The following is a 22,081-nucleotide window of genomic DNA, read 5'->3' as shown; positions in this document are numbered from 1 at the left end:
CTGCAGGGAGTACCGTAATCGTAAGCCAATTTTTCGGGCGTGTTCCTCGCATGATTTCTGCGTTGAAATTCTGCAAAAAATGAAATAAATCACGTCAAATGTAAATATCACCGGTAATGCGAAACACTGAAGGTGGACTCAATATGATACAAAACGCTCATGAGTTATGCGGGCCGACAGAAATGGAGTAAGCATGGTATGCCTGGGGTCATAAAAACACGTCAGAAACGACGCAAGAGAATGCAGAATACATTGAAATAACTAAATAGAAATACAGATACAGCAATGACAAGTCAAAAAGCACAAGTACCAACAAGAAACCCGTAGAACGAAGTTAAAATGTAATCTTTCAGACCATATATTTCCGTCGGTATGCTCGCTTGGAACGGAAGGCAATCGCCTTAGATCCGGATATTTCTCCGCTTACATTCAAAATGAAAACATATAGCCGTAGATAACTTTCATGATTCTATAATAAATGTGCGTCTACTCTTCCTCACGAATGCGGCAATGTCACGGTGTTATTTAAGGCGGTTCGTTTCATCCAATCCTGCTCCAACTTTGAAGAGGGCTCAAAGTGTCACCGCTTTTGTGTCCTGCTATTGACATTTTTCATAAAATTGTCGGGGCTAGGGCGGCCGATCGGCGGTGGTGTAATTTAAGAAAGTAATCTCTTATTTGAAGACAACGCGAAATTTTTTAAAGAGCGTGTTCTCTCGCCCCCTCCTTTCTAACCACAGGAACGCGTCGTGACAGCGCTCAAAAGTGGAAGCTGTCAAAATATCATTGTTACCCACGTATGTTGTGCTTTCTTTCCCGGCATTTAATAAGTGTGCAGCCGGTCCGCCAGATTTACCCGGTCCGCCCGAGCTTTGTGAGCCCCTCTAATTAAGCTCAGCACTGATGAACCCATGCTGTTCGGTGCAGGCACGTTCGAAGCACAGGAAATAATCGACACTCCGTTTCTCCTTCTTGGACGATCGTTGGTTTCGACATGCGACTGCTCTAAGTAGCGCAAGTGATAGTCAGAGTGATTTTCCTAGTCAGTGTCTAGTTAGCACAGATAATTACGCGGCTTGTAATTGTTTTACAGCGGAGCTGTATACGGCCAGGGTACCGTGACATTTTCGTGTCTGTGGGCAAAAATTTTCTCTGCGTTGCGTATGCAGCTGTCAACTATCGGCACGCGAGAGCATGATGGCTGGGCGCCATTGTGTCGATGTGACGCACGATACCAACCTGAGAGCGACACCAACATTGTGTCTCTCGAAACGTGGACAGTCACTGTTTCAAGTCGACGGTTGTACTGGCGTCATGTGTGGCAAGTGCGCTAACTCACAAGCGGGTGGAGTCACGGTATGCGTAAGGGGCAAAACGTGTGCGTGTCCGTAAGTCCCATACTTGAAGGAGGACGAAGACGCTGAATTCGGTCTTGTCTAATGTTGCAGAACAATTCAAAAATTGTGATATTCACGGTACGTGTTACGGTGAGTTAGTGAGTGAGCGAGAGTGAGTGAGTGGTTCTAAGGCTCAATTGCCGAGTATATTTCCTGCTGTTATGGGCGAAATGCTATTCAGGAAGTGCTTCGGAACTTCCTTTTTCGTTTCGTTTTTCCCAACCCTGCCCATTGCGGAGGCAGCAATAACACTCTGTCTTCTGCGGACTGCGTTAGAGAACTATTTGCCCGGGAAGCCCCATTTCTTCCCATTAGCGTAGCCACTACCGGAGACGCAAATCTTGTTTGTCAATGCTTCTTGTAGAGGCGACGTGAATACGGAAATGGGTTCCTACTACCGGCCCGGTTTATAAATTTCTCGTGTGACCTTCGGCTTGTTTGCCTAGGGGTCGGCTGAACGAGGGCTGCTTGTTTTAAAACGCAGCTTGCTAAAAATATTCACTCTTACATTGGCGACCAGGTCTATTCTAGTAAACAATCTTTCTTTTAACGCCTAAAGTGAACCACTTTTTATGTGAAACGATTTTTGGGTTTGAGCAACACAATCATCTGTGATGCACAAAAATTAGCCCTGCTTAGTGTAATCTTACTGGCGTTTGTTGAATGTTCGAAGCGGGGGGGGGGGGGGGGGGGGGAGGGGGGTGCGCGGGGATCTAATGCCAGGGATCAAGAGTTTTAAAAGAAATGCAGTTGCTTACATTTTAAAGTTGTATGTTTTGGCTCATTTCTTGCGTTCCTTGTTTTCATATATTGTATTGTTCACTCGTTTACAAAATCACTTCGGAGCCTTGCGGAATTTCCAAACATATGTAAGGCAGAATACCCACAGCCCCGATTGAAGCCGATATATCAAAGTTATCATGCATGCGAGAAGTGTATACAAGTTAAATGCACAGTAATTTGTTCAGTGAAGGTAAATAGAGACCGTTAATATCAAGTAGTGCACAAGGCGAGCATTAATACTTTAATGCTCGAGCTTTAGTGAAGACAGGAGTCAGCGATTGGGAGTTACGATGCTTAAATGTTGAGTTTTACAAACAACCTGATCTTCTTCAGTCACAAAATAAATTACATACTCTTAATTCTACGCCTTATCGGTATTTTTAGACGCCATGCTCATGAATGATGTTAGTCAGTGAATCTCTAGAGCGATATTTTCAAAAATGAAGCAGATGAGGCTTTGCAAATAGATAATCTGAAGCGCTGGAATGCTTGTTTGGAAGAGTGCTCGAGGAAATAATGCAGAGCCGGCAAGGAAGAGGAGGCATTTACTTTGCTAGGCAACACCTAACACGTATGCACAGAAAAATGGGAGACATCAGCATGTTTTCCTACATTTCAAGACGCTGTCCCGCTGTTATGGACCAATTTTAAATGATTGCCTCATCGCTGCGTAATATGTTGACGTGCCGCACTCTTCACTTCGCCGCCGGCTTGTCCTAAGGGGTCACCCTCTTTCGGATGGGCTAGGCCAACTGATGGTAAAGGAGTCGACAAGGGAATGCAGCACCATGTTCACTTACTCAGTTTTGAGGAAAATGCAGCACGATGCGGCGTATGGGTTTCAGCGCCAGTAAGAAGGTGGACGTGAGTTCTTCGTTACTATGCTGCCTCGTTCAGCTCGCTGTGATCATTGGTGTGGGACGAGCTTTTCAAGTGTTGCTGGGTGACCAGCCGCGCCGACGTACTTTGACTAGCGGCGATGGCGCTATGAGCCTCGTACCAAAGCACGCGTATATTAGCTTTGTGCAGGGCGCTTTAACCTCGGTAGCTAGCATTGGCAGACGCGGCCATCGGCAGTTGATCCTGCGGATGAACTCCACGCTAAAATAGCGGAGCAGCAGAGCATCAAATAGCCTGGTAGGGACGGTGTTTTCGGTCAGTTGTTAGCAGAGTTTCCAGATGCCGCCGAGTAAACAAGCAGTCACCCCAAAAGAAGCCCAAAAATAGCGGCGCGCTCTTGCGAATAAGCCCAAAATAAGCGGAAGTTTAAGAAGTACTCTCATTCTTTAAAACTGCTTTGTAGTATGAAAAAAATACTACGTATACAAATGGAAGCTGAACAAACAACATTAATTTTAATAATTTTGCATATAGAAAATTACAAATGGAACGTGAGCAAACAACACTCATTTTATTAAATTTGCGAAATAAAAATTGGCACGGGAATGACTGAACGGTATTTTTTCTCGCACTACACACACTCATCATCACTGGCATCTGACAGATCGGGAAAATGTATGGCATCCAGTTCCGCAGAACCGTACATGTTCCTTGCGTTGAAGAGTTGAATCATCTTCACCGCCGGTTGGAAGTCTCGGCAGCAGACTCTTGGAAGCCTAAGGCCATAGCGAACGTGCAGGATGGCGCTCAGCATTTCATTTCTCATTCTATTTCGGAGGCGCCATTTCGCCAAGTTCATGTAAAAATACACGCTCGACATCGGCGCTGCTCAGGGGCATAGCCAACAATGACAGAGCGAACTGTGCTGATTCCTTGAAGCAGCTTTCACCGCTCGCATCCGTGAAATGGAGGACTTCTACCCAGAAAGAAGCGAATACATTTTTGTCACATTTTTCCAGGGAAGGTAGCACAGCTGCCTATACTGGGTGTCCAGAAGATTTATATTTCTCTTGAACAGTTTGAGGAGTGGTGCATCCTAAAGCGGCGGTTTTGCTTGACTCAGTGTGCATTCAGGAGAAAACCACTTCATGAAATCCCGTCGAAAGCTGAGTGCACCGGTGTCCAGACCAGTTCTATGGGGAACAAAGGGGGGTTTGCGTTCAAAATTGAGAGTACTGCCTTGGAGATTAAGCTGGCAGCTAAATTTTGAATTGCGGTTTTAGAACCTGAGATGACTGTGGTTGGGGTGGGTTGCAGTAAAAGTGCTATGGCTATTGCCGCCTCTTCCCCTGTATCAGGACCGACGACCTTGATAGATGTGGTATCTAAAGGGGAACCTCCGGCGTTTTCTACGGCAATCGCGTAGGCCTCGTGGTCTATATTCAGCTGCATCAACATACACGACGGGGGGTTTGTCTTCCAAAGTTTGTCTGAAGAGCTGTAGCTCATTTTTCCCTTCACTCTACGTGGAGTATGGGATTCATATTACGTGGGATTGGCCTAATTATTAAGTTTGCGCGCGTGTCACGCGTTATCGGCAGTGCACCAGTTTGTTGAGCAGGATGTTTGATTCCTAGGTTATGCGGGGTGTGTACTCCTGTAGGGGTTTAGAAAAATCGTCTGTATTGACTGACCAAATGGGCTTCCAAAAGTTATTCGGCTTTATTTTCAACTCTAGTCCCTCAAGTCTGCCTGTGGACGTGCAAAGTGGCAGGTGATGTACGGATTTATATATTTCCCTTATTAACTGATTCATTTTGTTCAGTTCTGCGGTGCTTGGGTTTAGATAGGGTAAAAAAACTTTATTCTGCTGATGGCAAACGCTTGTACCATTCTGATCCTCTCCTTTTCTTTTAAACCCCTGCGTCTGTTTGACATTCTGAGATTGAGATCGATTGTTTAGTTGATATGTCTTTTAAATGTCTGGAGGAATTTAGTGTTTACCCTGTCGTTCTAAATTTGGAGGTCTAGGATTTGTAGTGGTGAGACCTCTTCAATCGGACAGTCGTTTGTGTGTAATTTATCGTCGGGAGTTGCTGTTTCCTTCATTTAGGGGGATTAGAAAGAGTTAAGACTTATTTGGTGAACATGATAATCCTGCCTACTTCCCTTCTTCTATAACCACCTGTGAAGCCTTCTGCAACGTTTCCTCTGCGTATGCGTCGCTAGCGCTTCTCATCCACAGAACCATATCATCTGCATACAGACTAAATGTCAGGTCAGGGATCAGGTTTAGCCTTTTGGTTATGTTCGATATATTGCCTGGGTAAATAGGAGCGGGTAAAGCACCGCTCCTTGGGATGTGCCCTTGTCTGAAAGTGAAATAGTGTTCGAGGTAACGGTTCCTGTGTTAACTACTGCAGTTCTATTTGTAAGGAAGTTTCCGAAGTAGTTTTATGTGCGGGTTCCTGGGTTTGTGGTTTCCAGCCCTTCCATAATGGCACCGTGGGTGACATTCTCAAAAGTCCTGGCTAGATCTAGCGTCAAGATTGCCGCCGTGTCTAGGCTAACTGAAGGGGTTATAATGCCTTGAGATAACTGGAACAATAAATTATCATATAATAACATCTGCATATTCCTTATCGCCAAAAGGAAAAGATGAAAGCACGAGACAATGCGGGAGGGACAGGCGCGAGACATCAGCTGACATCAACATGCTCAGTTGATGTCTGGAACCTGTCTCGTGTGCATGATTCTAATGCGCTCTGATCGGTTTTTTTTTTTCGGTCAGAAATAGGCATATCTTATCCCACTATCAACTTGCCCAACATTCCGCGCTAAAATTTACATGCTCTTGGGCATACCAGAACAAGACCATCTGGTAAGTCACCTGCGCAACTAGAAATAAAAAAACTTCAGCCTTACGAGATCGCGAAAAGATGTAAGGAACAGAACAGATTGCGTTAACTGCTCTCATTTCACCACTTCCAGGTAGAAGTTTAAGTGCATACCCATGCCATTTTGATCTACAATGGTCTCGCCGTCGTGCGCTGCTCTATGAATATTTTTGTCTTCTTTTGGCACGAGCGTTCCTAAATTTTCCTGGAAACGTTCGAATAACATTACGCCATGCACACTTATAGCGTTCCTGCTTCGCCATACGGATAGCTTCCCCTGGGGATGTGAATAATTTGACGATTGGTATGGGCTCGTTTCATGCGCTTATCTAAATTCCCTTTTCATTTTAAGGCCTTTTGCGTAGTAGAGGAAGAGGCTTTGCACGTTCTTTCCAGCTTACGCATAAAATCGTCTGTACCATCGGCACAGATTTGTTTAAATTTGTTATAGTGTTCATGGGCATTTTCCCACAAAGAAGCCCCATCGGGAAAAGTCAATATAGTGAAGCGCACTCTCCTCCCGGCAGCGCATACGTTTTTCGTTTTGTTTAGTTTTTGCCGATATTCTTGCCTTTAGGTTGACTCTCCAAAATTCCAATTACGCAGGAACATTTTATAACGTCATGGCCAAATATTTCATTATCAGCAGGAACAGAAGAATTCTTGAAACTTCGCTTATCAAAGAAAAGGTCAAGAATCAAAGAGGCGAACAGGCGTTGCGTTAAGATCCATTGCAACTTCGAAAATGGGCCCCTCATTAGAGCCGTATTCAAAAATGGGCAGCAGCGGTTGCAATTACTCAGCAGCAAAGAGGAACCTCGCCCAAGAAATGTTCTGCTATTATTCTAGTTCCCCGTCTAGACTTATAATTGAGCGTGGAAATCGGGGATCTCCTATGAAATCTCGAAGTTATGAATATATGTATTAGTTTTCAAAACAGCCTGTGACAAATATTTTTGGATATCGAAATTTACACGTTAACATCTTAATTTTGTCGCCTCTATAGAAATAGAAAAAAAAACAGTGTAATTAGGGAGTAAAAAAGCTGACCGATGAAAAAGGGGCATGACCATAACCAGGGAGACCTAAAATCCAAGTGACCCAAGAATAAACTGGTTAATGCTAAAATTGGTCGGGAGACGCTTATCAGTAATGGCTACCCTTATACACTCAGTTGAATAAGCATACGCGGTTAAAAGATTTGGCTTTCAACTAAAAACTGAATTGAAGCCTTGAAACTTCCGAAAGTGCCCAAACAATAAATCTTTCGGCATTTGTTTTTTTTTTTGGGCAGGGACCAATGGAACAATGTGTTCTAACTTCAGGCGGGGAAACTTTGGATGGTTAATTTTGCGTATTATGTTAGTATCCGTCGCGTGCCGACGGATACCGAATTTTCACAGGCCACACGTAGTAAATGCGTCCCTCAATCTTTAAAATTTCCAAAAGTTCGAAGTTCGGCCAAACACTTTGCAAAGCTTGAAAGAAGGCTCTTTTTTGCAGTTTTTTTGCACCTAACTTTAAAGTCGCACGTGTACGGGTACTTCTCTCACTGCATGAACCTTAAGACCAGAAGCGTGAGAGCCACCGCGTTTCACGCATGAACGCTTTGCTGAACACAAACCACGGAAAGTTACCCTTGCGCCACAAGCCGACCACAGGCTTTCGCCGCCAGTTCCTGCAGTTGACAGGTGCTTGTCCTTGAGCCTTCTTGGTAACCGTCCATGCAGCCGCGAGGGAAAGACACCGTCCTTACCGGTAGCTTTCTTACACCAAAAGCTACTTTTTCATACTTCATAAATTATATTCTACTGCGCTGGTGGCTGAAAATTTTTAAAAACTAAACAAGAACTGCCGACACGCTCGCACGCTTCCTACTCACTGTTCTTGTACGCCCTAAAAACAAACGTAAAACTGAAACTTCTGACACTTGTCGCATGTCGAGCGGAAATATGAGAAGTGCTGTTTCGTGCGACGAGGGATAATCAAGATAAGACTTTAAGAAGATTAGAGCTTCACACTATTAGAGCTTCACACTTTGCATTAATTTTAACACGACCTTGCAGTATCACCTGAGGCGAGGGGATTGCTGTTCGAAGCGATTTTGTAGCGAACACGAACACCAAGACACCAAACTAAACGGAACAAAAGAAAAAAAATGTGAGGTGAAGGCGAGAAACATTGTTAACTTTTCAACTCTACCGTGTCGGACATTGGGTAATTGGTCTGCGCTTGGAGCCTACGAGCTTCAATATCAAAACGTGGCAGCATCATTCTCCCAAGAGCACACTGGCAAGGTTCGCAAATTACCGACGTTTAGCGATACATTGCCCTTGACGTGTTCGCGGGTATGATGTTCAATAATCGTTCTCTTTTCAACTGGGCCAAGAAGGAGAAACGTGCTCGGTGCAGTATTTTTGCTCGTTTTGTCGAGACTCCCAGAGACTGCTGCAATGAGCCCCAAAACGAGCCGCTGCTGTACAAAGGGCTCTTACAATTTGAAACGATTTTCTCGCCGTGGCTGCGTTGAAAGCACTTCGGTAAGAGGTGTTCCCTTAATCGACCTTTCCGGGCGAAACACCTTTTCTGTGCGTGTGTATGTGTAAAACCTTGTTTCGGGTCATTTCCCGCGAATTATAACCTTTCCTTTTTCGTTTCTACTTGGTACTCCCCTGAGACCCTTTAAGTACTTCCTCTTAGCGTATGTTTTAATGTAGTATACATGTAGTACCTACGTATTGTGGAGAACACATAAATCTGACAAAAAATTGCAATGCCATTGTGTAATACATGAAGTGAAAATGGCGGCAAAAACTCCGAACGGGCGGTTGAAAGGGGAACGAAAAAAACAGACTCGGCATACTAATTGTGTACGGAAAATGTGCTGCAGGTAGGCGAAGACTTTGAAAGACAAGCTATAAATAGGAACCATCCAGATTGCTGAAAGATTTGTTTTTTCGCAAACTGCGTAGAAAGTCGTTTACCCTTCCCGTTCCAGCATAAAATGTCCCTGAACAATAAACGGTAATGAAAGTAAACTACGCTTTAAACAAGTGGGTATGAAATACTTCGGCAACTACGCGTCAATCTTCGGGGTCCAATTCATATTAACGGCCATGGTGAAAAGTGCGCTTATCAGGAGAGATTATACAAAAACATGCGAGGCTCACGTGACGGGGACTCCTTTTAATTCACGCATCTCCACGAAGTGAATCGTGACGAGGGAGCGAAGCACTCAGGATCGTTCTTACCATAAATCACCTGTAAGAGTGCTTACTGCTGCCAAAACGATTTCCAATCCAATCCAAACCAATACAATACAATACAATACAATACAATACAATACAATGTAATCCAATCAAATCCAATCCAATCCGAATCCAAATCCAATGCTCCTCGTGCATGCGCAGCACGGCTCTCCAGGAGCACTCTCTCTCTCTCTCTCTCTCTCTCTCTCTCTCTATATATATATATATATATATATATATATATATATATATATATATATATATATATATATATATATATATATATATATATATATATATATATATATATATATCAAACCTTTTGTGAACCTTCTGTTCACAGATGTTCCGATTTACACGGTAGTGTGCCGTGAGCCCGGACGCCGGACGGACAAGCATCGGCTTTGAGGTGCTTCGCCGCTAAATTTCTGAAGGTTCTTCGATGGGTATTAAAGAATGGTGAGCACTTGTTCCGTCTTCATCACGAACGTGACGCTCGGCCCGGTGCGCACGCCTGGCTCCACGATACAAAACTAACTCCGGAAATCAGACTTGAAAGACTACGTTACCATTTCCCTAGCTTCCATCGTTAGAAGTCCGCAACACTTGCACGCCCCTCGAACACTGTGCCAACCGTGAATTCTGTACTGAACCGTTTCAGTGGTCATGTTTGCCCGCTTTAGCATTGACATTGGTTGCCTGTCGCCCTTTTTGCTGTTCGCCAGTATCGGCAATTCGGGGCCACGCTTACTGCCTAATCGGCCCTGCACTCGCGTTACACTCCATTTTACACTGCTTGCAAGCGGTCACGGAACGCGTCGCTAGGCCGGGCGACGAGCCCGTCGTGCAACGAATGCACCATCACCGCAGCCACCGCCACCGGTTCGGGGCTTGGCCTGACATCCCCCCCTTTCTCACGCGCGCTTTAGCTTTTTGTTTTTCTGTCGCTAGTTTCACGGAGTTAAATCGCATTTTTTTTGTCGACTTGCCCCATTTATCGTGAGCTCGTTAAACACTTGCTTATCAACCTGCCCTCCACTTCTCACGTAAACACTGAAACGGGGTATACCGCCTGGGCTGAGGCATCCAATCTTTGCTAGCTGAGGTTTGTGAGCAATAAAAGCACTAGACGAGCATAAGTTCGTGCGCGGATTTATTTGACATTTCCTCGTTCCTGCTGCTTCTGTGTTCGTTTCAGAAAACGCTTAGGCAAACTCCATAAATCGCGTGCTTCGCACTTCAGCAGTCCTGATGTCACAAGTGTAGTGCGCGAAAGTGTATGGGGCGGCGGTACGTGTTTCCTGCTTGTGGCTTTTTCTGTCGAATAAGCAACCTGTTGTGAGTGGCGTATATGTGTTCACGGCACCCTAACTTACCAATATAGACAAACTTGTTTTCACCCTTTGGTGTCCCTATATCAGCGAACTGCTTCAAATATCAGTGGCGCGTCTTTCACCGCAAGCTTCTTTTAGCCCCTTGCTGAGGCGGTACGACCCAGCCGAAGAGGACTCTCGTTTCCTTCAGCATGCACTGTCAGCGTGCGAGCCACAACTAACGCCACGTACCAAGCACCTTACTTTTGTTGTTCCACGCTGTGTGAAAGCTAGGCGCGACTATAATTCCAAAAGGACGTGAAGCTGTCTTGGCTACTCTCTTCGGCCCACCGAAGTTCCCGCTGTTTTTACAACTTGCATGCCACCCTCACTTCCTGTGCGCCAGTTCTTGTTTGTTGGGTTTACTCGCTCAAGACACTTCGCAATTCTTTAGTATAAGCTACGCTCTTTTTTTCGGTGTTTTAGTTTCAGGTGTCACAGGGTAGCGTTTAAAACGACGGACACACTGGGGGACAGATTATTCTCTAATATTTTCAGGGATGTGATCAGATTGAGGCGCACGGGGGATAACGTGGCCGAAGCAACCTTCGGCACGCAGGGAAAACGAAGTTCGGAGGCTCTTTAAGCATAAGTAAAGCTCAACAAGCAGCACGCCACGAATCGACTTAACTGGAAAGCGCTCTGTTGCGAAACTCCATGGTACGAACACGTTAATTCAAACCTCTAAACTTTAACTCCGGCTACGATGAAACACCAAAATCTCCTCGCGCTACCTCCAGTGTTTGTCTCAGTCGGTCTCACTGATTCCACCCAAGGGGGTTCGTTTCTAAGGTTACACCATAAAACCCGTGACTATAAGCCACTTACAACGTTCTTACAGCAACGTAGAATTGTATGTGGGTGTACCGGCACATACGTTCCTTTTTTCGTCAGTGCCCTTGTGTATCAACGCAACTAAGGTACTTTTTGCACCCACGCGTATATTCTGCACACGAAAAGCGACTAGTTCTTTCACTTCAATCCCTCCAAAATTGACTTATTCTGACATTTTCCTCGCTTGGACCTACTACATTATCTAAATTAGTCTACTTGGTCACAATTAGGTGTTTATATAGGCACACCAAGTAATAATACAAAATACCTCATGGCCTCTTGAGTTCTATAGATGCAGTTGCTTTTGTCCTCTGGACTTCTAACTTCCTTTTATCAACTGTGTAGAGTCAAGTCACGCACAAATGAAATGCGAACACGAAAATATAAACCAGAACGCGCAAAACTGAAAAATAACTGTCCGTTGAAGACCAGTAATGGTGCACTATTGATATATTTAGAAAGCCACAATGGCCAACTTTGTTTCTGTAACTAAGCCACGCGTCATTTTGCATGGAAAGAAACCTTGCTATTTGTGTGTTCTTGTTCATATTGTCGGGTTCGCATTTCATTTGTCTGAGAGTCTACAAACATTGGACCGCATTCTGCCTCGGGTATTTACAGCAAAGCTGAGTTCGTAGCACTGTGGCCGTGTGTAATACGTTCAAAAGCGATTGTTCCCATGTGGAGAGCATTCCGGGAAGGGAAAAAAAATTAAATCCCGCGCCACAGAAGCACGGAGCTAATCACTGCGGTCGTTAAGCCTGGTAATCACTGCGTAAGCGACTGACGTTTCCAGGAAGCGCAATTTGCGGGGTCTTCGTCTCTTGGCGTTCGGCCCCACTTCGCCAGGAAACAATGACTTGACAGCGGTCATAAATATGGCTGAGCGAATAACGATAAACATTGTAAAGCAGTGCCGTTTGATTTTACTTCTACAAAATACGTACAGAAAATGACGCACCCGCTGGTATACGCCCAAGCGGCATTATTAAACAAAGTGGCCGGTTGTACATTGCCGAGAATTTCTTTAATTTAATGCCGAGATTTTTTTAAATTATCAATATTTGGGATTGGTTCTTGCGCTATTAAATAAAAACTACCAAAAAACAGCGTCTATTAAGCAAACGCTAAAACAAAAGAGCTCAAAATTTATCTCGAACTGCGCCGAGCACGCAGGAAGCAAAATGTACCAAACGATGGCGCGAGAGGAGGGTGAACGCGGGCAATCGAATTGAATTGAGAGCTTCCTTGCGTTCATCAGGCGAGGAGCGATAGGAGTGGGGAATAGCTAAAGTAAGGGTCTCAAACGCACATCATCGCGCGGGCCGCAGTCACGAAATTTAGTCCCGCAAGGGCTGGGACAGCGACGAATGTTGCAACGAAGGGGGTGGGGGCAGGGGATTAACAAAATGTCAGCTAACGCTGCCATTCGAATTAAACGCCCAAGGACGCGGGTTCGATTCCTGGCCTCGGCGGCCGCTTTTCTGGTGCAGGCGAAAAGCGATAACGCCCGTGTGTTCGAGGTTTCGGGGCGCGTTAAAGAGCCCCATGTGGTCAAAATTAATCCGGAGCCCTCCACTACGACGTCCCTTATCGCTTGCGTAGCGTCGGCGCGTTAACCCCCATCATCATCATTATTTGAAAGAAACAAGTCCTTTCCCACCCCTTGTAAATATGCCGGATCATTTCTGAATAGAATTTGGCGCCAGGGTTTGAGAACCATCGATACCGACCTCCAGGATGACTAAAATCTGGACGCCGATTCTGAAAGATTGATTGATTGATTGATTGATTGATTGATTGATTGATTGATTGATTGATTGATTGATTGATTGATTGATTGATTGATTGATTGATTGATTGATTGATTGATTGATTTATTGTAGGGTTTAACGCGCCGACGCAACGCAGGCGACGAGGCGCGCCGTAGTGGAGGACTCCCGATTAATTTTGACCACCTGGGGATCTTTATCGTGCGCCGAAATCTCGTACACACGGGCGTTTTTGCTTTTCGCCTCCATCAGAAAAGCGGCCGCCGCGGCCGGGAATCGAACCCGTGACCTCGTGCTCAGTAGCGCAACTCCTCAGCCACTGAGCCACCGCGGCTGGTACGCTTGTCATTCCAAAGCAACTCACCGCTAAACCATGTATATTAAACGCATGAAGTGAAATAGTAATCGTCCAACTGTAAACGCAAGCATTTTAAAGCGCATATACTCCCCATCCTTCATATCATGGGAGTAGCACAGGGATCACGTGACTTTCAGCATCTCCACCGAATAAGTCAGTTAAAGCAGATACAGGTAATCCAGCCACCCCCGGAAAAAATCTTGTCATGCCTCCCGCTTATTTGCGGGTGCCTGTCAGGGAGCCTGTAAGTACCGGCTCGCAACCACGACGTTGCAACTACAGTCTCGCAACCACGTCTGTCCTACGAAACTGCACCATTCACAACGGCGTACATTGTTAAAGTAAAAACAACGGTGCAGGAAAACTTGAAACTAAATCATATTGCTGAAATACGGAACAATTAATTAAAGGATTGTGTCGTGGGTTTTTCGGTGCCGAGGTAAGAAGATGATGAGGAAGGGAACGAGAAAGAAGAGAAGCAGCAACAGACAGACGGGGAAGGCAGAGAAGAACAAGCAGACGAAACAGACGGAACTCAGTAACAAACAGGCTGAACTCTTGTCTTTATTGTTGAGCCTGGGGCGTTTTTTCCGCACCAGAGATCATTCTGCCCGCAAAGTACTTTAGTACAAAGTCTTATTTTCCCATCGGGTTTAGAAATCAATAGGAAGACTCGTCTCCTTGATAGCAGTACTTTCGTCTTCCTAACCATCCGCAACATCTTCCCCCAAAAATGCCAAGCACTTTCAAACAAGACTACTCAATGGTTTCCGTTGAGATCATTTGGCCTCCATGCAGTCCGAAACTAATTTAGAGAGATGCCTCTCAGAGCAATGAAAAGTCAGGAATTGGTATAATTTTACCCTCCCTTAATTGGGCTTTTTCAGACCCTCTGGGTTACTTTATCCCTATATTCCATGCTGAATTCTTAGCAATTCTTTTCGCTCTACGTAAGTTGGATGCATCAATTGTGTCCCCAGTTATAATTTCAGATTCGCTTTCAGTCTGCTTAGCTCTAGCTGCCCTTAAAGATACCCCTCTCCAACGCACGTTTAAATCTCTCTTTCCTCCTCATCTTTTTGAAATCCGCATTGTTTGGGTACCCCGGCACGCGGGGCCTCAAATGAAGCCGCTGACTCTCTGGCAAGAATAGCGCTTTCTGAGCCCGTCGTAGATGTCGTTCCGCTGACGTATTTTATCACTGCTGCAAGATATCGCTGGATGGTAAAGCTAGAACGAAAGAAGGAATTCGTTTTATTGTCCATGATAGATTTTAAGTATTCCTGGAAGACAAACTGGTACCCTTCGCGCAATCTAGAGGTCATACAAACGGCTTTTCGCTGTCGACTTCCCCGGCTAAACAGGTATACCTTCATAGCTCTCGTCTCTCTATAACATCTCAGTGTAGTTACTGCAGTGAAGAGGAGTCTGTCGACCATTTCCTGCTATCCCGCCGACGTTTTACCAGACTCAGGTACCAGCTCCCTGAATTGCCGCTGCGTAGCCTTGGGTTTGACATGTCAGTACCGGCATTACTTTCATTCGGGGCTTCTGAGACATGGTTCAGCCGCCGGAATGTTTGCTCAGCCCCCCTGAGCGTAATTGAAAATACTAAGTGATTTTTTATGTAATTAGCAATATTTACTCTCACATTGAATTTTTCGTTATTTTTTCCTGATACATCAATCCTAAATGGTTTCCAACCTTGTAAAAGTATCTTTATACAGTGCTCCGTAATCAGATAAGAGACTTTTTTTCTCCAAACTCTGTTGTTGGGCCGATCCCCTTATTGGGTATGTGCCCATCCTAAGGAACAACAACAACAACAAGCTTCACCGGCCCAAAGGCAGGGAATAGCCTTGCGGCACAAGTTTCTGCGTTGACTTCCGTAAAAGCTACTCCTACAATCATGGCGACGAGGTCGGAGCTCGAGGAAGGGAAGCACGCGTGGTACCGGTCACCCGAAAAGCAGGGAGAAGAGTGGCTCGTTTCTGGCGCGCACCTCTCGGAGAATAGGACCCTTCAAGGAGACGCCGGTCTGCGCGCGTCTAACATCAAAGAGATGGCGACGCTCCCAGCAAGCGTTCCTTCTCCTGAAGGAGGGAAAACATGGAGGGGCGACCCAACGGTGTTGCACATGTCCGCCCAGGCATCTGCCCGGCAAGTACTCCACATGCTGGATGAAATTGAGCAGAAATTTGCGGAGTTGGAAGAAGACGAGCTGCAACCGCTTAATGATAGCGAGCTTGAAATCCGCGAGCAGATTGTTTCTCAGCTCGAGGGAAAATTGGAAGACGTGAAAATGGCTCACAAAAGGTTCCAGAATGAACTGGAGGCATTGGCCGCAGCGCCGGCCTAGCAAGCTTTTCTCACCGGTAATTATCTTCAAGCCACACATTGGGACGGTGTAAGAGCCCACCAAAAGCCAACGAACGGCAGATAAGGCGGCTGATGCGGCATATGAAGTGTTCATAGCCTGCACTCAAGGGGTCAACGGAGTCAACCTCCAGGCGGACTTGGCGCCATCTGCTTAATCAAGGTGACTCAAAATTTCGTGGCGACCATGAAGACCGGTGTCGTGCGTGAGTTTTCAGCATGTGTCAATAAGGTTAACAAAGCGCTTATCTTGTTGCTCATGCATCAATCCTCCTTTCTCTTTGTAAAATCGTTGCCCAACAAACACGAGCACTGCAGCAAGCACGACTAATTGTAAGTGAAGAAATAGTTGGGAGGGAGTTGCGTTCTTTCGATCAATTTGGCCGTCCGATGCTGGAGAATGTATCTTCCAAGCTTTGAGGTCCCGCTCTTCGTGTTCGCAAACAGGATTGGGATCGTCGGTCACTCTCCTCCGGTTAGTGGGAAATGTCGTAAAAAGCGTAAGACGCACCCACAGGCCTCACGCATCTTACAAGTGTACCCCGAGGGAGGTATAGCATTGAAATGGCCAGGCGAGACTTCCCGTTCAGCTCTTGCCTAGCACGTGCTATTAGAGTGCACTTTAGTAGTAGAGCCAAAACTAAAAAAGACGACTCCGGCACAGTACTTCTAAATGTAGTTATCACCAGCTAAAGCAAAGACTACGCACACATGGTTGCCCGAAACTTTGCTTTTGTTTGAGATTTCGCAGCCTGCCTTCTAGCCATATCTCCACTTCATCATTGATTTATCCTTTCGCGCGTTCTGAAAGGCACGCCCAGGCAGCCCAGCCGGAGCGCCTTCGATGGCGGCGTAACTGAGGGACCACGCGCCGTAGCAGTATCGTTAAACCTTCGCCTAGTCCCGTGATTCCCCAGCGCTGAAGCGAGTGCACAGGCGACTCATTTGGCGCTAAGTGATCACACGCAGGCGAAGCAGCCGTTCCACCCTTGCCTGGACACGTGGCACCGCAGCGGCGTGGCTCCAAGAGAGCGAAGCGATAATAGGGGCCCAGCTTCCGCACCGGAGGCTTATGGGCGTTTGCGACATCATGAATGACCCCCGATGATGTACCGTATAGGTTGTATTCATTGGCGAGGCACGCATTTAGGTAACCATGTGAGTGCGCCGTCACTGGTTACGTCGGGCTACGCGGGATGGCGGTACTTGTCCGTGCTAAGCCCGTGATGCGTGTCGGGCGTTCCAAACTCTACGCCACCCAACGCAAAGTATTGCATCGGCTGCAATGTGAGTACGATTAATAACATCTCTGTTGACACCACCGTGGAGAATCGGGTTGAAAGGGAGCAAACGACGCACGCCAGTGTTTTTTTTTTTTCTTCGGCGTGCGGGCCAACGTTAGTCAGGGCGCAGTAGCACAAGCCGCGCCATGTCTGTGGCGCTTGGGCCATGTCTGTGGCCGTTGCCAATGTTGTAAAGCGAATAAATTGACAGCTGAACTTTTCAGTAAATACCATCTAGAGTAGAGCTTTTTTTCTAAAAAAAGAAAATTGGGCACGTACTTCTTTCGTGGCAGCAAAAGCTGCCCAACCGACAGTGTTCTGCGTCCTTTGCCATCTAAGTGCGTCACTTTTTCCCCTCTCCACCCACTCACTCTTGCCCTCTCCTTTCACTCGTCTCATAACTGACGCTGTGGAAGTTTGGTCAATTCAGTTTTCTCTCATTCGCGCTGCTTGTGCACCATCTGTTGGGACAGCGTTCGTTATGTCTTGCCTTTTGTTTCGCTTGGAGCTGGACAAACTCGAGCTTTTTTTGTGTCTGTGCTTTCACCTCGTCTCTCTCGCCAGCACTTCCGAATCAAGTTTTTTCTTTTTAATTTGCTATCGTAAAAACAAATCCAACATGTATTCCTAATTAGCGGAACGCCTGCACTCTCGGTTGTGTACTTACATCTTGCCTCAAACGTGCTTGAGATTCCCTTTGCGCTGAATAATGTGTACATGTGTTATGACAGCAGTTTGAGTAGTTCGAAACGATCTTTTCATAGTTGAAGAAACTGGTTATCGCCTAAACGTATTTTTAGCCTTTTTAACTAAACTTTTGGTGGGCAATAACCAGTTTCTTCAACTATGAATCCTTCATCCGACCACACGAGATTTCGTCAAACCTTAGATTTCATTCGAAACGATCTTGCCTATATATGCTTCGTATTCAAACATTCTTCGGCCGGGCGACTGTATCGAGTGACAGACAGACCATTTTTTTTTGTTTAGGTAGCCGAAGAAGGACTGGCGTCTTTGAAATTACAGTCGTTGCCGCCGGGCATCGAACAACCAAGCTCGTATTCTGCTGCGGAATGCTCAAGAGCTGACCCACGGCGGTAGGTATTCAGGCTTCGTTTCGTAGAGCGACGTCTCTGTTGCCGGCGCTTTGCTGATCAATTGGCGTTCAGATTCTTTGATAGAGTCACGTACGTTCTAAAACAAGAAACATTTTACTGCAGTGCTTTCGTTGGGGCGGCTGCTGGAACTAAGCTGCCGCGTGGGATCTAGAAGGGTCTCTATTGCTGCGTGCCTGCAGTACGTAGGCGCAAAGCGAGTTTAGGTCGGTTGCAGTCTCGGACTTGTTAACACCTGTTAACATTACTGTATTTAAGTAAGCAGAACCACATTCAAATCGTTTTATCTTCCTTTACAATCTTTGCCTCAACATTAGCTGGTCGTAGCATGGTTGCTAATGGGTACACCGGATTGTGAATATAAAGAACCGTGAGTCTTTTCGCTCTTTTCGAAAGCTTAGTCATTTGCTGCCCAGTGTAGGGTATGTGTTCAGATTGGTTGCCCTAAACTCGCAACAAAAATTACTTAAAGTGCTTTCACCAAATCTCACGTAATGAAAGTCGTCTCTTCGCACCGTAAAATGCGCCCCGTATTTAAAAAGTGGCGTTAAATCGTCTGTAGAAAAGCGGGATATCGCCCTAAAATTTACTCTGTCTAGGAAATGGGGAGGACTGGACGATAACACTGCAACAGCTTCCATGCAGGCGTCTGCAGTCATCGGCGAGTGCGTTTCCACGTGACCTAGGGCCCCTCAAGGAAGAATTCATCAAACACGAATTTGCGCTTTAATGTCAGTATTTGATTCTTACGAATTAAACCAAATCATATATAATTTCTTAATATACGTAGGCCAGTACACTTTCAGTGTAGGTTTTCAGAATGCCGTCGGTGATTTTTAATTAATTAGCCTCGCTGAGTATGTTCACCGACTCGGAAATTACATACGTCGCTGTGGCGTCAGCCAAATTCATTCAATTCCATAAGTATCCGAATGCGTTCTAGAACTACCTTTGCGCCTATTGAATTACTAATCGACGCCTCAAACAAGAAAACCAGAATGAAGTTTCTCATATTCAAGCGCGTTGGTTCTTTATATAAAGGCGCGAACAACAGAAATATACAGAAACTTGAGCTCCGCGCCAAAGACGGTGCAGGTCCTTCGGTCATCTTTCTTCAATTGCACGTCTTCCACAGGATAGCCGTGCTAAGAAGTAAATATACATAGTTTCGACTTTACAAATATGCTTCAACTAGATACACCTCAGCACGTTGTAATGCTATGACGCTTCGACAACACTCTTACACCAATATGTGCAAGCTCTGATGCGGAATCGCAAAAAAGGCCAGCTTTTTAGGTAACTGTTTGCTTTTCCAGCTTTTCGCAAACCTAGAAAGCAGATTCTGTATTCCGTGGTCGGATTTGGGTTGGTTCGGTCATAACTACGGACCTACTTTTCTTCACAAAACTGGCGTCTGTACTCGGCAAGCCTAGCCTTTACTAAGGATAAGCTTTAGAGAGGAAATATCTTGTGGACCGGGGTGTCAACAACGCATGCCTGCCACCATGATTATTTGCGCTTCCGCCGCGCACATTTCGAAACGTGTTAACTCCCACACGACAATAACTTGAGACGCCGAGACAGTTCGCAATTGGCTGCCGCCATGTCCGCCTCTAAGTGGGCCAGTCCAATCGGTGCTCGTCGATTAACCCACGAAAGCATGACGTCACTAAGGACGTCAGCCATTCAGGCACTGTGCTTTGGAACCGAACTATGTTTTTTTAACTTGGCGACTGCGGCAGGTCATCATCTGCTTTCCAGCCAAGCATGGGTCTCAACCTGAAAAGCCTTATTTTGTATACTGGGATCTAACAAAGTGTAAATTTCCTCGAAATTGTACAGCGGTTATAGGCGTGCCATATTTCCACTTAGACGGCAAACACAGTCAGCAGAAAAATGCGTGATTTTGATCTGCTCGCTTGAAAATTGTGGAAAATTATTGTAACCGTGTAGAAAAAGTATACTGACCGAAAGAAATGGCATGAGACGTATAGATTTGGAAAAAAAAAAAACCTTTCCTTTGGAAACGCAGCTCTGCTAGCGTAGCTGAGATGGCTCGATTCTTCCTGTAGGATTCTTTTTTGCCCAAACCCAAGCCTTAATTCGATTCTTTCTGGAAAAAGTCTGCCCACAAGAAATTGCAGATAAAGGAGATACACTAACAGCAACCTAACAAGTTGCTTGGACGTAGTTCAGTTGTTTTGCAGTCGGAAGTTAGGGCTGATATGACACTGAGCCAGTGGCATAAGTTCTATAAGTAGTTCTACCTTGCTGCTTCTATTGGGAAATGTAATTACTTTTAGACATGCTTTAAATACACTTTGTACCTAGAACAGACATGAACCACGCCTTGTAGATTAGAAGAAGACTTGTTTTCCGAGTATGCTTTGGGTTTCCAGAATCGGGCAAAACCTGAAAGCGTCGTGCAATATCCATGATTTCGTGTCGTATATCCAGTTTGATGCACGAAGTTTACACAAACTCAGAGTCAATTAGTGTTTAACTGCAAAACGTGCATTTCCACGTACTATTGGATACTTGCCACTGCTAATGTTTGCTCTTTGCGACAAGAACATGAAGTGCAAGACAGATAAGTTTTACACTTATTCCAGGGAAGTATTCATCTTACGATCACCTCTCTTTACAGGTAAGGTACTTTAAACTCCAGCCAGCAATTTGCATATCATATACACACTTAAGGAACAGCAGCCTAGACGCCGTGACTTCATTGAGGAAGGTTTACCAGAACATTATTTGTACTATCCAGTGGTTGCACATTTAAAAGAAATTTGAATTCTCGGTGTCCGTTCCTTCAGATGACATAGGTGCGACTTGTGAAGAAACAGTAGCTCGTATCTGCAATTTTCCCAGCAGATGCAAGTAAATGAGCCGCTGTAACGCAACTTTTATGTTCTACCCCTCAGGGATGGAGGCGTGTTAGCACACTCGCCTCAGCTCTCGCGAATACGTCTGTGCGAATCGATATTATCAAACTGTCTCACCTCATTTCAAGTATATATGAGAGTGACGCCAGTCGCCGCAGATCAGTTGACGGCACAGGAACAAGTCCCACAAGGCGCAGCAAACTGTCACGAATTGTCCTCCTTCTGGCCGCTGTGTGACAGCGTCTATTCTTCCCCCCCGGCGCCTATGACACGGTCGACTAGACTTGGAAACTTGCTCCCGAAGAGGTCGTCAAGACGCGATGCGGCTCTAGGGCCCGGCCCGTCGCACGAAGTGGCAGAAGCAGCAGGTGTCCGACGGAAGTTTTGTTCTCGCCTCGTCCGTCGTCTCTTCTTCGCAGCCCGCGGCCCTTTGTCGCCAAGTTGAGCCGGCCAGGCCCCTTTATATGAGCGCGCGCTTAGTGACGTCATGCGGCCGGTCGTCCAATCGCAGCTGTCGGGACGACCCCCGCTTTCCGACGAGAGGGTGTGAGTGAAGGGGACGAGGGGAAGCAAGGATGCTCGTAGTCGGCGCCGAAGAAACGCGGGAAAAAATAACGGCCGGAAAAAAAAGGGCGCGAAGGGAAGTTGGATCCGCCTGTAGCGCGCGCGCGCGTGGGGAACGTCGCGCGCGGACCCGAGGAATCTACGGGACGACGGAGGGAGTGGGACCGCGCGGGAGCGACGCATCGTCGGCGGCGGCGTCGTTGCTGAGTGGTATACGGACCCCTCGCCCGCCGCGTCTTCGGGAACATTTGGGCCGGCTGCGCCGATTTCTTTGTTTCTAGTGCCATCTTCCCGACAACAATTGCGGGGGAGGCCCGGGACGAGTGGGTGAGGGGAAGCGCTTGCAGCGCGCATTG

General features: G+C 46.1%; 1 protein-coding gene across 1 annotated transcript in view; it reads right to left on the bottom strand.

Annotated features, from left to right (window-relative positions):
- LOC144174830 (uncharacterized) overlaps positions 1–21,613 on the bottom strand; it is a 179,811-nt gene extending 158,198 nt beyond the window's left edge. The window contains exon 1 of the mRNA XM_077703748.1: positions 21,279–21,613. Within this exon, the coding sequence (XP_077559874.1) occupies positions 21,279–21,283 (5 nt within the window). The 5' untranslated portion in view covers positions 21,284–21,613. The remainder of the gene's footprint in view (positions 1–21,278) is intronic.
- Positions 21,614–22,081: the final 468 nt, after the last annotated feature.

Source organism: Haemaphysalis longicornis, unplaced genomic scaffold (assembly GCF_048455015.1).
Source record: "Haemaphysalis longicornis isolate Haplotype H1 unplaced genomic scaffold, Haemaphysalis longicornis Haplotype H1 scaffold_3, whole genome shotgun sequence".
In the NCBI taxonomy this organism is placed as follows: domain Eukaryota; kingdom Metazoa; phylum Arthropoda; class Arachnida; order Ixodida; family Ixodidae; genus Haemaphysalis; species Haemaphysalis longicornis.
This window is presented reverse-complemented; position numbering and strand designations above follow the sequence as displayed.